The sequence below is a fragment of the Monodon monoceros genome, unplaced genomic scaffold (genome assembly GCF_005190385.1).
Source record: "Monodon monoceros isolate NGI ecotype Baffin Bay Population unplaced genomic scaffold, NGI_Narwhal_1 Super_Scaffold_16, whole genome shotgun sequence".
In the NCBI taxonomy this organism is placed as follows: Eukaryota; Metazoa; Chordata; class Mammalia; order Artiodactyla; family Monodontidae; genus Monodon; species Monodon monoceros.
The window spans coordinates 94,064,555-94,081,240 of NW_021703772.1; the positions used below are offsets into that span (position 1 = coordinate 94,064,555).

Sequence of the window (16,686 nt, forward strand, 5' to 3'; positions counted from 1 at the left end):
AAGAGGGTACACAAGAAAATCCCAAAGTATGAATCAGAACGAACAACTTAAATTCTGGAAACGGTACACATGCAGTGTTTAATACACACTCAAGTCTACTGCACCTGGATTGGGCCTTCACCACTCTCCCCAATACCCAAAACATGCTTCTATTAGGATTCTTTTCAATGCCATCTATTCCATTTATTCCCTGATCACCCAAGCCTTAAACCTCACAACCCAATGAATAGGTACTATTACTGACATTTTGTAGATTAGGAAATCAAGGCACAAAGTAATTTACCCAAGGACATCAGCTACTAAGTGATGGGGTTGAGAATGGAGTATGGACAATCTGATCTCAGTGGTCATACTCCTTGATGATATATGAAGTCACTCAAAGAGTAACTTTTATATTTGAGACCTTATTTCCCACATCTCCCAGGGACTGAAAATTATTTCTGATTCACATTAACAAGACATGTTAGAGCCTTGGATTTATGTAGTCAATAAACAAACTTTATTAATTATTCCTTGTAATAGATACTGAGCTGAAATTCAATGTCTAATTGAATTCATACCATATACACAAACTCCTGTTTTAGATTTTCTATCAGCAAACATCCTGTTCAATAGTCCTTGGGGGTTTTGAGTACATTCACAAAATGAAATCCCAATTTGCTGACAACAAATGAGCACGTGTGAAGTTTTTCAAAGTAAGGAAGCTGCTTGAAAAACACAACTTAAAAAAAAAAGAATGTACTCATTACTTAACAATAGGCAAATAAAGTTAAACCAACCACTAAACAGGTTTTAAGTGAGGCTTCTTCCCAGAACTTGGAGACAAAGGAAATTAGCCCTCAGAATTTACTTTTGAGATTAATGGATCACAGCAAACAGGTTAAGTCACTTTTATGACACCAGAATTACTCCTAGCCACACAGCCTTCAATGTATCTTGCTTATCTAGCTACCTTAAGAAACTTCAGGCAGAATACATACTAATAAGTTAACAGAAACAGAGGAGTCATAGAAGCAAAAGCTGGCTGTGCCCAAATTAACATTGTGGAATAAAAAATGGATGCATAGTATCAGACCTAAAACCCTCAGAGCATTCCAGATCCACTGGCAAGATCATCTCTACTGTAATGACAGATGTTTCAGAGGCAAACATCTCTTACAAAACAAGCAAACTTCTGATTATTTGGCTTACATCTGTCCGCTTACAGCAATCAAATTTCAGATGTTAATATAGCTGTGAATTCTCAAGTTAACACATTAGTACCATAACCTGGGACCCTAGAAGGGTAGGAACAGAATGTGCTACTTTTCCAATGCAAAAACCCCTAAATCTGCCTATCATAAACAAACTGGTACATGAGATTAGCATGTGTCACCAAGCTTCCCTCATGTGTGGGGTTTATTAATCCTTCATCTGGGTAAATGTGGTTAATGAATCCTACTGCATCCCAAGAAAGCAGACTGCTGAATCAAGAATTCTCCATAACCAAAGCTCTTATTTATCTTAGCAAAGACATCTTAAAAATCACCTAGCTATTTAAGCACAGTAGTAAGTGAGAAACAATGGCTTTTCTGTGTGGATAAAATTCGGGAATGGTGAAATATCTTGACAGTAGAACTGTCTCCCTTTAGAGATATTACCATGTTTTTAAAAATCCTTATTTTCATAGTAAACGCAAAACCTAAAATATTTAATCAACCAAGGGTACTTTGAGAGTACATAATAGTCATGCATGTGCAAGCAGTGGTTTATTTCTAAGATTAGTTAAGGAATAAAAATCAGTAACTTAAATTCTCAAATATAACCAGAAAATGTGCTTAAAATGTTTTAAGGCAAGACATTTGGTAACTAACAAACATATTTCAAATTTGGTTATCTGAAATAGTCATTTCCTTTCAACTATCTGAAACTAGTCATTTCTTTAGTTCAAAGAGGATAGGCCAGAAAAGTAATGTATCCTACATAATCATAATCTGTTCGCACAAAGTAGTGTATGCACCCCTTACGAGATTCTGCATGAAACCATGTATCATGGCAGAAATTTTCTTTTGACGCTTAAGAACTCTAACAAGAACAAATCTGCATACACAGAGAAGATCAAGATGCACTTGTAACTGTTTTCAAAGATAAACCTTGGGGTGACTACACAACTTTTCAGTATTTAAATACCTGCAACAAGAAATGAACCTCAGGGTTAAACGAGAAAAAGGAACTAGGAATTATATGCAAGGTCTCACCACTCAAGGATACTGCCATCAGTTTATTTGGTAAAGTAAGCCTCTGAGAATGTTTCTGTGAAAAAAACCACTCCTTTGCTTTGGTTCTGAAAATATTGTATTTTAAAATAGCTAAGGCAAATATTTAGGGGGCACAGCTCAATATTGAAAAATTAGTTGAAAGAGGTAGAAGTAAAGCCTTTCTATGTAATGTGCTTCTGCATAAAGGTAACAAATCTATGATCTTTGATCTAGGGAAAACACAACTAAAAAATGAATCACTCTTTTATAGGATGTTTAAAGATAATGCTTTTTAATAGTTCAAATATTTTTAAAAATCTCATCAAAAATGTATCACCTTAACAGTACTTTGCACATGTGGAATTTCGTACCTAAATTTGATACTATTTTGGTTTATTTATGGCTACTTACAAGAAGACTCAGTAATAATGTCCATTCATTGGAGTCTTTTTCTTTGGTTGAGCCTATTGGGACCAGGCTGATGAACTACTTTATGCAAATGAGATGGTTAAATTCATGGCAATATGAATTGTAAGGGTTCTCATTTAATGGAAACGAAACTTAAAAGAAATTCCATATTTTATCCCCATTGTGGTTTACGGAAGCTAATATCCTGTTCAGAGGTTGAAGAGTTTGAATAGCTCACACAATCCTGTAAAAATTACAACTGGCTGCCCTTTAATAAATAAAGTCATTGTAAAGAATTACATTTACAGAGTGAAAAGTGAATACATAGCATTTCAAATTCAATTTTGGAAGTACTAATAAGTACTGACCCATAACAATATACACTAGCTACCTTTTTAACTGTCCATCATTAGCACCAATAAAGATTCAACAAAATTACCTTTATTCTCACATCTCAAAACAATTCTGCAAATTCTTAGTGAAGTATAGTCACAGACCTTAAATATTCACATTGTTTTCTATGTCATACTGAAAATAAGTTCACTACTTTTCTGGATATTCTTTACAAAATCTTATTAAAATTCCTGGTATTATCACCCCAATTATACAGTAGCACAATCACCCTACGCCGTTTCACATGATAGCTCCTTAGAGGTTTCACATCTAAATTACCAAGAACAAAACCCTTCCCTCCCTCATCTTGCACTCATCTTAATTCTATACTAGTCCTTGGATTATGTACCACTGTAAAGGTATAACTGTATCAAAATTACCATGTTTATGGATACAATAATATGTCATACAGAGTAACAAAGTTACATGTAATGACAAAGATTACTAAAGTTATGCCAGACAAGAACAAAGTTAGGACATGCTAGCTAGGCAAAGTCCCTAGAAAGAGGATCTTAGTATCCTAAGTTCAAATAACATTGACAAAATAATGAACAATTATCTTAAAAAAAAAAATTATAAAGCTACTGGCAAATCAGGTAATTGCTAAATAAGAGTAGAGCACGAGATTAAACTCTCTAATATTTACAACTGCAACATACTTGAGTAAAATTACAATTGTGCACATATCAGTGGCTTTGTAACAAAAATAATTCATATACATAGAGGAAAAATAAAGACAGTTTTCAATTCAACAGAAGTTGAATTCAACCTATCTCAAAGATACTCAACAGCCCAAAGATTTACCACAGAATTGAAGATTAGCTGATAAACCAGAGCCATGTTACCGGCATTTAAGACAAATTTTAAACAAGTCTATTGTTTGTTCCGAAGTCAGAAGACTGTGCAAACTTGACTTCAACAGGAATATACTGAGATGTGCAAACAAATATAAAACCTCCACTAGCTGTTTACCTGGAGGCTTACCTTTTTTTTTTCTCAGTGAGCTTCCTGTTAACAACCATAAGCTATAAATACAGGTACAATGCACAGTCAGTGATCTTTTTGTTTTATTTATTGTTAGAATATAAAAGAACTGAAAGAGCAATAAGTTTAATTTCATTTTTATAAGGAAGACTGCATTTACCTGAAAAAGAAATATGGCATCACACACAAACACGCTTCAGGGGAGGAGTATGTTTAAGAACATGGTGTCCTTCTGAACACTAAAGGAAAAGCGATTCCTGTTTACTGTTAAAATACGTAGTGTTAAAGTTCTCTATTTAAGAAAAAGACTTACTAATTCTTCACTATTGTAAGTTTTTGTGAATTTAGTTTTCAAATCACAGTAATCTACATAACCATTATTAACAGCTCTGTGTTTATAGTACTGCAACAAGCCAACAAACACTTAAATGCACTTCACATCAAGAGTATGTAAACTTTATTTTTTCCTCTTCAAGCCTTCAGAAAGTTAGGGGCTATTTCAGCAGCCAATCTGGTCAGAACCTCTGAAGGCAGAATCAGTGCCTCACAGTGTAAATGACCATCTGTGGCACTGCATACCCATCTGGTAGTGAAGTGTCCCCCTTCAGTGGCTTCCAGTAAGGCCTAGAGTTTAAGGTTAACATGAAAAAGTGCCACCTTTGTTTTAGATTAGTGATGGACTCTGACAAGATAAAATAAAGTTATTCTGTATATTGTTATACTTACAAGCAGCTCCAATCCTGAGTATTTATGGTAATATCTAAACATACAAAAATGTATGTACATTTTTCTCCACTTTCTTGTAAACAGTTGTCAGTATACTGTTTTATCCCTTTATCATTGAAACATGCAAATCATACATACGAGTATAAATACACAAAAGAAAACAATTTACACTCATTCAAAAGCCAAGCAACAACAAAAAATAGCTACAGTATTCAAATTATAAATAAACGAATGCTTGAGGCATCTTATATTCCTAGAAGCAGCCAGCCATTCACCCTAATGTCCTTAGCTGCAATTGTAGAAATACTGAGTTTTGCACCTTCCATGCTTTTACAGTATTTATAACACTATCATATGTGGAGATAAAGACTTGTTTACTATAATCTCTTCTTTTCAGAATGAAGAATAAAGCAGCACTTACAAATATTGAAGCAGTGGCAGTAACAGCAGGTGTTACCACTGCTAGATCAGAAGGAAGTTTTCCATTCTAACAATTTTTAAATTAAAAAAGTAAAGGAAAAATTGACCTAAACAAATGATTACATGTTCATTCCTTGGGCACTTAACAGCGAGTCCAGCATGTCGAATGTGTCTTTGTAGTCCATATGCTGGCTGTTTGTACTGTACTCGTGATTGACATCAGGACCGTTGGTCTCCACTGGCTTCTTGTCCAGTTTCACGAGGGTGCTGAGATGTCCGTAGCCCACCTGGTATGTGACAGGGGGAGGAGGGGGTAAGGGATGGTTAAAAACAGAGTTGTGAGAGGATACATACTGCTTAACAGAGGAGGAAGAACTAGATGAACTACCTGAACTTTTGGAACTTTTGCTCATTTTGGAGTGATGGTTGTGAGATGCATCATTGATATGCAGCTTCTTCCTTGAAGAGCTGGAACTAGAGGAAATGCCATCACTGCTCAGGCCAACAGGACTCCTCAGAACAGCGGGTGGTATCCCATCAGCACTGTGCTTGCTGCCACCACTGCTGCTGCCACTGTATGAGTGGGAATACTTGTGACTGCTGGGGTGGTGGCGGTTGGAAGGATGCTCCTTGTGCTTCTCCTTATGGTCCCTGCTAATATGCGGGCTGGAATGCTTGCTCTTCCCACTGCCTTCATCAGAAGAGCTGTGTCTTTCTGAGGAAGAAACTTTTATCTTCATTTTCAGTTCTTCTTTACTAACACTTTTATCAGTAGGTGGTATTGGAATCCGTAATTTCAGCGATCCACTCTTTTCCTTCTTATCTGCCATATATTTTTCAGGTTTTTCAGCATTTGTAATGGGAATTTTCATTTTAATGGGAGAGGTTACAGAACTGCTGCTGGCTGCCTGGGACTGTACATGTTTGTGTTGCTGTTCTACCTGGGCAGCTATATAATGATCCCTTGCATCCAGATCAAGGGTTTCTAGCTTACGTTTTTCTCTGTATTTATCTAAAGACATTTTCTGAGGAATTACTCCAGGAGTAGCAGAACTTGGCCCATGGTGTTTACTGCTTCCTGCTTTATGAGTATAATCTTGCTTAATAGAAGAATGGTCAGAAATTTTGTCAGGTCTGTGATGTAGTCCTGAATGCAGTGATACAGAAGGTCCCTGCTGGAAGTTGATGCTGTACTGGCTACCAGACAAAGATGTCTCCTGTTTCTGTGAATATATCTGTTCTGTCCTTGCCGACTCTTGATGTTGAGGCCATTCTTGGTGTGATGACAAACCATATGAGGTACTTGGCATTCCTGTTGCTAGCACTGACAAATTATCAGATGCATGGCTGTCTTGAACAGAAATATTTCCTGAATTTAGAGGTACTGGTGCAGGGAATGTTGATGTAGATGGTTTCTGAAAACTTGGGTTGGTAGGCACACCAGTAACACTATCTACTAAAATGGAATTCTGGACCAAAGATGAACCAAGAAGTGGTGTTTCTGATACTTGTCCATCTACTTTTGGTTTCTTAGCCGCCTGATTAGCCTATTTAAATAAAACACAGAAGAAGCAATGACAGCAAAGGAATTCAATACAAATTTCTTTGCTTATAAAAATTCTATATTAAATACATGGAAATAAAATCACCTGGGGTTTCACTTTATGTTGCCAGTAAATAAATATCTTATTTAGAGGCATAAAAAGGATATAAATAGTTGAAAGCACTGGTTTTAAATTAGATGCAGACTAAATCCTAGCCCAGCATTTGAGAAAGGAATTTAACTCGTCTAAGCTTTAATTTTCCTGTTTGTAAAGTGAGGAGACCATTTCCACGGTAATCACTATGAGAATTAAATAAGGAATTTATAAAGTATTTATAGCAAAGTCTACTGGACACCGTAGTTGAATAAATTATGAGTGTATGTAGCTTACGAAACAGTGTAATTACTTACGAATACTGGAAATAAGAATATTTAACCACAAAAATTCAAACTGATTAGCTATGTAGTTAACAAATTGATGTTCTAAAAACCCGCCAATTCTCTTACCCTCCAGTTTCGAATCCTCTTCAACCTACTAGGCGTTTTCTCCAATATTTGTAGAAACTCATGTGTTAGCTCTAAAGATAAAATTCAAATTTAAAACTTAGAAGGTGCCTTTAGATTTAGAATTCTCTCAAGTGGGCCATATTAGAAAGAAAGCGCAAGAGTTCATGTACTTCACTATCACCCTCCTAATTCAACCATCAGCACATACAAGAGTAGACACAGCTCTGAACTGGTATTTTCAAAGATGAATCTTAAAAAAATTTGTTTTAAATAAATAAAACAAAACACTCCTCCCACACCCCCCTGATTTTACATGCTTACTTAGACTCTCTGGAAAATTTAGTCACATTTAAAAAATTCCTTCCAAATAGAAAATCTCTATTACGCAAACATCATAGTAATAATTGGGATGGGCAAGATCCATCAGTAGATTCTTTAAAATCAGTGGGCAAAAGTTTAAGGAAAAAGAGAATATTTGTGTAATCCCAACATACCGTCCTCAAGATATTAATTATAAACAGAAAATCAGTAACTTTATGACCTTAACCAAGTGATCATGATTATCATTACCAGCAATATGACATATCAACATGATACCCCATGATAAAATGCACAGTAGGATAAAACCCACTTCTGTGGTATTCTTGCCAAAAACGCATAACTTCACTCTAATAATGGGAAAACATCAGACAAAACTCCAATTGAGGAACATTTTATAAAGTAACTGACCATTCTTCTTCAAAGTGTCAAGGACATGAAAGAAAAGGAAAGATTGAAAAATTATCACAGACTAGGAGAGATTAAAGGGGCATGCCAACTAAATGGAACATGGGATTCTAGAATAGAAAAATGGGGGAAATTTGAGTAAAATCTGTAGTTAATAGTATTATACCAATGTTAACTTCTTCGTTTTGATAATCATGTTATTATTACAGAAGATGTTAACATTAGAGAAACTGGGTACAAAGTATAATAGTACAGAATCTGTACTATTTCACAATTTCTTTAGATTTAAAATCATTCCAAAGTTAAATGAAAAAAATTCCTTTACCTATACTGATAACTTCCTAGCAATCAACACTAGTAACATTATCAGTAAATCAACCTGGTTATATTTTTACAATTTTTTTTCCTAAAATTTATGATTACAATGAGATGACCCACTTTTCCAAAGTGGTGTGGTTATGATGAATTATAGTTTTTGACTCCAAAATAGTGTCATTAATAAAGTTATTGGCCACTCTCAAGATAAATAATATTAGTCAAATGAATTACAATGTCACGTAATATTATTAATGCCAATTTAATAGAGACTAGATTCATGCAAAAACTCGGCACCATTATATGCTCACAAGCTGTGACAACTAATTCCTGCTAAAGACTCAGGAGCTTTTCGATTCAGTCTGGATGAAAACAATCTAATGTCTGTACTACCATTTCTTCATCTGGAAAAAAAAAAAAGACCACTTTTCTACTTGGACACAGCAGTAAGTCTAGCAGACACATGCCTTTGGGTTCAAAATTAACAATAAACTGTTTTGACTCAATTTCAGAAAAAATTCAAGTTATAAAAAACACATGAAGGTTTGTTATTAATCATTAAAAAAACCCAAAACAACCAAGCCCCCCCCCCTCCCCCAAACCCTGTTACCGGTAGGCCAAATACAAGCCAACGTTGTTTTGGGGACAGTCATTAAATGAATTATTTTAGTAAACACTGATGCTTCAGACACCACGATAAAATTCAGATACTCTTAGTATCTTATACTTTGTTACTTTATTTTTACGGGATCACAATGTGATCCCATAAAAATGTGAGAAAAGGCTGCCACATAATACATTGAAATTTTCAATGTGTTAAGTGTCCAAGATTCCTATTCAGTGGTTCTCCAAATGAATAATGTACTTGAGCCTTTTCAGAATAGAAGCAAAGGGATATTTAGGTGCCTCCTGTTGTGTCAAAAAAAGACTTTACCTATTGATACAATTTAAGAGCAGGATAAAAGGCAGATTACTTGCTTTCTGTGAGCTTTATTTTAGCACCATATATACAAACTGTTTTTATTAAGTTTATGCCTATTTTATCTTTATCTATTGACTGCTAAAATAAGACGGTGGCATAGGTAACCTAATTTCAAGTCACAGATGGAAAAAAAAAAAGCCCCCACTAGTTTTTTATTTTTTTGCGGTACGCAGGCCTCTCACCGCTGTGGCCTCTCCTGCCATGGAGCGACGCGCAGGCCCAGCGGCCATGGTCCACGGGCCCAGCCGCTCTGCGGCACGCGGGATCCTCCCGGACTGGGGCACGAACCCGCGCCCCCCGCATCGGCAGGCGGACTCCCAACCACTGCACCACCAGGAAAGCCCCTAGTTTTTTATTTTTTATTATTATTAAAAAATTTTTTTACTGGAGTATAGTTGCTTTACAATGTTTTTTTTTTTTTGCCCACATCTCGCAGCATGCAGAACTTCCCCGACCAGGGATCGAACCTGCATCCCCTGCAATGGAAGCGTGGAGCCCTAACCACTGGACTCCAGGGAAGCACCCCCCCTGCCACTAGTTTTTAGAAGATGTTATTTCAACTCACTGAAGATTTCCTACCACTCTGAATAACCTTTAGAAAAACCTCTGGCAATGTAAGGAAAAGAGGATAATCATGCGGCAGTAATACAGCATGAGGTATATAATCCAGGAGAAATTTTTCAGGGAGGAAAAAAAAAAAACCAAAACAAAATCAAGAGACCTAACAAAGAGCATATTTTACCACAAGGGTAGACAAACTATCACCAGTGGGCCAAATATGACCTGCATCCTGTTTCTGTAAATAAAGTTTTACTGGAACACAGCCACTCATTTTACAGGTTGCCTATGGCTGCTTTCCAGTTACGGTGGCAGAGTTGTCTAGGTGCATAGATAGTATAGCCCACAAACCCTAAAATAGTTACTATCTGGCCCTTCACAGAAAAGGGAGCAGACCCTTAATGAAATTTCTGTCTTAAAGCATCTAAGATATTAATAGAAAACCACATTCCAAAGCCATAGGGGTCTCTCACTTTATATAACGGAAGTCATGTAAATCCAGTTTTCAAATTAGCTTCAATTTTGTAAAGGAAATTAGGGAAAGCCCACAAAAAGCAGAAAACCTAACATACCAGTTTAGATTTATGCATATATTAGGTAAGAAATGTTATCTATTTCCTTTCTGAAATCTAGAGTGCCTGGTTAAAGTCTCAATCCCCAGGAATCCCCTGCCTCTGGCCTGCTTATTTCTCTACCAGAAAAACGTCCTATCAGGAGACCTCCAAATTCCAGGTCCATGATGTACAGAACTTATACTCCCAATCTTTCCTTGTGAATTCATACTTATTAATGCAAGACAACAATGACACACTTTACCATCAGTGGAACAGAGCAAGGAATATTACCATGAAAATACCTTTAGCTCACTGCTTCACATCTTCTACAGTAAGTTAATACCTGACTTTGTGCTTATACATTTTAAACTCAACAAAATTAGTTTATTTTTAAAAATTTATTTATTTTATTTATTTTTTGGCTGCGTCGGGTCTTCGTTGCTGCGCATGGGCGGCTTTCTCTAGTTGCAGCGAGTGGGGGCTACTCTTTGTTGCGGTGTGCGGGCTTCTCATTGCGGTGGCTTCTCTTGTTGCGGGGCAGGGGCTCTAGGAGCGTGGACTTCAGTAGCTGCGGCACACAGGCTCAGTAGTTGTGGCACACAGGCTCAGTAGTTGTGGCACATGGGCTTAGTTGCTCAGCTGCATGTGGGATATTCCCGGACCAGGGATTGAACCCGTGTCCCCTGCACTGGCAGGCGGATTCTCAACCACTGTGCCACCAGGGAAGCCCAAAATTAGTGTACTTTAAATTAGGTATTCCTGTATTATCAACCTGTAGCATTATAAATCATATTTCTTTGAAAAGTCCTGAAAAGGCTTTAGATATTGAGTGCTGGTTAATATATGCTCATTTTTTCCCCCTTTAGGCTAATGAATCCTTATTTTCATCCTGTTCATCTGATCATGTTACTATACTTTTTTAAAAAAAATAAATTTATTTATTTGTTTATTTTTGGCTGTGTTGGGTCTTCGTTGCTGCACGTGGGCTTTCTCTAGTTACGGCAAGCAGGGGCTACTCTTCGTTGCGGAGAGTGGGCTTCTCATTGAAGTGGCTTCTCTTGTTGCGGAGCACGGGCTCTAGGCATGCGGGCTTCAGTAGTTGTGGCTCATGGGCTCTAGAACACAGGTTCAGCAGTTGTGGCGCACGGGCTTAGTTGCTCCGCATCATGTGGGATCTTCCCGGACCAGGGCTCGAACATGTGTCCCTTGCACTGGCAGGTGGGTTCTTAACCACTGCGCCACCAGGGAAGCCCTGATCATGTAACTATACTTTTAAATTCTACTGCCAAATTGTTAAAATGGAATTATGTTTTTAAAGAGTCTTTATCTTTTCAAAATAGATGAAATATTAATAGATGAAATGATGTCTGGGATTGGCATCAAAATAACTATGGGGGAAGGAGGATGTTGGATTGGCCAGAACTGATAACTTCAACTGAGCATGAGTATATGGGGACTGAGTATTTTTTCAAACCTATACAAAAGTAGATAGAAGTTTTAATCCATAATAAAAAGAAAAAATTTAAATGTAACAAAAAGATTTATTTTCTCTACTTACCATCTAGTAATTCCAGAGTAACTGTAGGATCCACATATTCCCACCAATGTTTTCCATCAGTTGACACGGGAATCTCCCAATTGGACCATTTGCAAGCCAAATGAATGCATACACATGCTATCACTGTTGGTTTATACTGAAGACAGAAGGTTGTAAGATGCAGACTGTTGTGGAGCAGGTTTGGAACGAAGAGTCATAGAAATTCAAATATGTAAAACAAAGAAAAACATTTACCAATAAGATTAGAGCAAAAATAAAATTATAAAGGTTTTCTTTTTCAAGTCTAGAGTATAAAACCTTATTTTATTAAATTAAAAGTTAACATTATAACACTTTTTATGACTATGGTCATAAAAATTTGAACACTAAAAAACCTATATAGATTATGAACATTTTCACACTCTTACTTCCTAGAGTATATTATTAATACTACTAATATATTAATATTTCTAATTTTTTTTACATCTAAATTAAAAGTATTTTTACCTCTCTATAAAAGGAAAGGAAGACAGTATATTTCAACTAATTACTACATACAAGTAAAACGCTTTAAACTTTCTTTGGTGGTATTTTTGTTTCTTTTGTAATGTCATGGCAAAAAACTAAAGAAAAAGCAGAAGACTATAAAACTGACAAGGTAATTTCAATAACACATCATAATCAGGGATTACCATTTGATGTGGCTTAACAAACATTAATTCTTAAGTAACTCAGACAACTTAAAACCTATCTAGGTAAAACTAACTTCTTCTCGGCAAAGCCACAGAGGAAACTTACCTTTTGCTGAACAGCTTGAAGGCCCAATGTTGTTAAATACTACAAAAATACTACCTCTCTCCTTCCATGACATGCCAAAGACTGGGCATGTAGCATGTCACAGCTAGCCTCTTCTAACCAAAGTTTTAAATTTAAGTGATTTTTTTGGCCTTGTTGTTCAGAATTTCTAGGGATAGAGGTTAAATCCCAACAACATATACCTAAGAAAATATATTGGCTTTTGCCAATCCAAAGTTTTAAACAAAACTTAACAGTGTCACAAGAAATTAAGGACCACATAAAGATGGTTTGGTCCACTCCTCCCTAATGACTCACTTTAAAAACAAATTTACATCATTAATATAATCAATCTAGAACAAAATTAATATATTAGATGTGAAAGACTTTCAAAAACTATTCTTCCAGTTCAGTTTCAGAATTGATGAAAATGTCTACTGATCAAGCACAAACCCATACCATTCTTTATATGAACTGAAGAGTAAGTTTTTTTTTTTAAAGTAAAAATTATACTTATGCAAATCAAGGCACTGATAGGATGTGACTACTACTAATCTACTACTGGTGGGTATTATCTGGAAAAAAAAAACCAAGTTATATAAATTTTATTTATTAAAAAAGCTTTAATGATTATTTTAAAGTTAAGATTGGATCAATGTGAAATTTTTAAAAATTGTCATTTAACTATAATTGTAAACTAGAAATAGCTTTATACTTACCAAGTTGCTCGAATTTCTACGTTAAGTTTAGCTCTTTGTAATCTTTAGCTGCTATTCAGGCTACCAATTTTAGACTTATGCACTCACAAATCGAGAATATGTCATCAGAAAGCACCACTACACTTCACATTGTGCATTTAACCCCTCTGTGCCAAAAGTCCCTTGTACAATACACCGCAAAGCAGACAGGAAGGTACCACCACAGTAGATGGTCCAGTCTCCTGCTGCAACAAGGGTAAGAGACACATTGAGGGGGCCCTGCATTAAAGGAAGCTATAGTGTGCTACAACAGTGCAACAAAGAGGGTCAGGATAACAACCTGTTGGTAGCCATGAAATAGGATGTCTGTGCCAAATCCTTGCTTGCTGTAAGAAAAGAAAAAAAAACGAAGACAATACTATCAGCATTAACATGCTACCATCGAAAAGTTCTCAACACAACAAAAACTTCAAAGATTTGTACACAAAAAGTAAATTTTACTTACTACTTACAAATATCACAAGAGCGCCATCATTTTCTATACTACTGAAAATCTTCAACAACATTCACTCAAATGTTTCTTGCTATCCCCCAAAGATCTGAGAAACAAGCCGATTTGCTTTTAGCTAGCCAGTTACAAGGGCTAAACTTGTTACTAAGTTAAGCATCTAGTCAGCTAAAAGTTGCAATAAAGCATTCTCCTGGATTTAAAAAAAAAAAAAGAAGAAGAAGAAGAAAAGATTTTGAAGTCTAATACAAAATACAAGGAGTTGCCTGCCAGACTTAATCCTCAGTCATCATATTTAAGTTGGTTTAAGTACTTCCACCAAAAGAAAAAACAAAAACAAACCCCCAACCCCCAAACTCAGAGAGCACAAACTGCTCAGTTTTTCATCATGCTACTAAGCGTCAACAGAGAATAAACAACCTAGAAACATTATAAGGATGTAGATATAGAAAACACCACTGTATTATTTTTAAATTATATAATCCAGTTAACCATAACGTTAGAAAAGATACAAGTACTCTAGAGGGAATCAGGATGCTTCAATACTGGTCCTCAATAGAAAAGCAATTTTTAACAACTAGCTTCTTGAAACACTGAAATGGAAAACAGTGCCCCTCTCCCTTCTTCTGCTTCTTATTCTTCCCAACAGGGATGCCTCTGCTATAGTCTCCCCCCTTTCCCCAGTTACATTCATAATCACTGACATACCTTTCCTCTCTGCTCACCTAGGATCAGTTCACCTCAGCTCACCCCCTCTAACAGGTCTCAAATTCCTTGCCCTCTCCTATTTATTTGTGGCACCTGTAATTCCCTGCTGCCCCATGTGGATCATCAACATAAAGGTTTACAAAAGGGATTTGGGTTTAGCAGAGTTGTGCTAAGGAAGAGTGTCAAAGCATCAGATGTCTTGGAGGCAGTGTGACTTAAGTATGGCATTCTTTCCTGGTGGGGAGGGAAGGAGAAATCACAGAAATGAAAGGTCCCTGTAAAATGACATCAGCCAATCCTGCAGCAAAGTAGCATAATAACTTTCTCATCTCCAGAGGTCGGGGGCAGGGGAGAACTTCAAAGAACTCAAACCTTTTACCCTCACCCCCACCCACGAAAGAATCAAAACATATAGAAAAGTAAGTAAAAATAAGTTTAAACTGCTATTGCAGTTTTCACCTCAGAACAAATGTAAATTCAATAACCTATTAAAAGTCATTGCAACAGAGAAGAATGTAGGGAAAATGTTCTTTTGTTAGCTGAAAGTGGTTTTAGGGGCAAAGGAAAAAACATATACCAAACACGAAAGAACATTTTAAAAATGCAGTAAGATGCAAATTATAGTTACTTGAAATGTTAGTCAGACAAAATGATGTTAAACACATATGAGAGTCATACTAAAATTTAAGAATTGGTCACATTTTAAACAACAACAACAAAAAAATCAGATTTAAATATTTTGCTTTGGATGATATATCAAATTCATAGTTTTTGTAAATGTTTAAATTTTACTGTTCAATTTTGCAAAATAAATGGACTTTAATGTCTCTAGCTTCTTTAGATAGGATTTAAGAGCAGCTGACTCAAATTTCACAATACTAAGCTGAAAATTCAGTTTCATTTCCTACTAAGAGTGTGTGTATGTATATGCACATACACATACATATTTTTAACCTATATTTAATATCTTCAATATCTTTCTTTACTAATCTCAACTTAAGGCAAATTATATGGCTCTCCATTATTTAAACAAAACAGCTTACCCTTTCAAGTTTTCAGGAAAACAGAACTTCTCTCAAGCTCTATTTCTTAATCCAACATCTACAATAGTTATCTATACAATTCTATACTACACTGTAATACTGAGGATGAGAAAGTGCTATAAAATACATAACCATGAAGAACAGAAACCAAAATTAAATATGTTCTAGTTTAGTTTATAAATGATAACATTTGCTTTTAGGATTAAAAAATATAAATGGGATTTTTATTAGTCCATTTCTTTTTTGTTTGTTTTTTTTGTTTTTGTTTTTTTTTAGTCCATTTCTTAACAATGACAACTGTTGTACCAGACAACAGGTTTGTCTGTTTTTATATGTAGCCATTAGCATAGTAATAAAACTTTAACCTAGGTATAAAGTGAATTCAATTTAGAATGAATAAGAGAACATTTAGGTAAACACTAGATTCAAGGCCTTCAAAAGTCTTACCCATTTTGTTTAGAATAAACCTAAACAAGTCTGGTGGTAAAGGAATGAAACTGCAAAATTTCATTTTCAAAAAGAAGTATCAGAAAAAGGCACACTAAAGGTTCCAAGTGGTTGCTATTAGTGTGTAACACTTCACATGGTAAACAGGAAAGTAGTAGTACTGCATGCATCTGTGTGAAAAATTATTTCTAGAGATACAACGATAGATACACAGGATTCATTAACAAGAGTAGAAAAATATATACCACATGCTTTATAAGGAGTAAAGAAAACAATACAAAAACTTTGTACTCCTGTTTATAAAAGGTTTAATAAGTACATCACATGCTGTTATATATCATGCTATATAATAATTTCCTCATTATACACAAAAAGGAAACCATTTTTAGTAATGCTAAAGAACTTTGAAAAATGTATTAAATCAATGCTGTTCAAACGAACATGGGCAAAACATTTCCCAAAATGACAAATCCGCTAAGAAAGGCAATTTTTACCTGAAAGATTTGAATTCTTAAACCGTAATCACTTTTCAGGAAGTCAATCAAAGTTTGACATAAATTGGAAATCAATACTATTTTCTGCACCTATATGTTAAAT

At 35.5% G+C, this 16,686-nt stretch overlaps 1 protein-coding gene across 8 annotated transcripts in view; it reads right to left on the reverse strand.

Moving 5' to 3' along the window:
• Positions 1–485: 485 nt before the first annotated feature.
• CCNT2 (cyclin T2) overlaps positions 486–16,686 on the reverse strand; it is a 50,159-nt gene continuing 33,958 nt past the window's right edge. For 4 of the 8 annotated variants that reach the window (XM_029224979.1, XM_029224985.1, XM_029224982.1 and 1 more), the window contains 4 exons: positions 13,724–13,769; positions 11,912–12,075; positions 7,219–7,289; positions 486–6,715 (listed from right to left, as the gene is read on the reverse strand). In XM_029224979.1, coding sequence (XP_029080812.1) covers positions 5,288–6,715; positions 7,219–7,289; positions 11,912–12,075; positions 13,724–13,769 — 1,709 coding nt within the window. In that variant the 3' untranslated portion in view covers positions 486–5,287. Of the gene's footprint in view, positions 6,716–7,218; positions 7,290–11,911; positions 12,076–13,404; positions 13,770–13,888; positions 15,099–16,686 lie in introns of those variants that run through there. The other 4 variants (XM_029224986.1, XM_029224983.1, XM_029224980.1 and 1 more) reach the window with 4 other exon arrangements.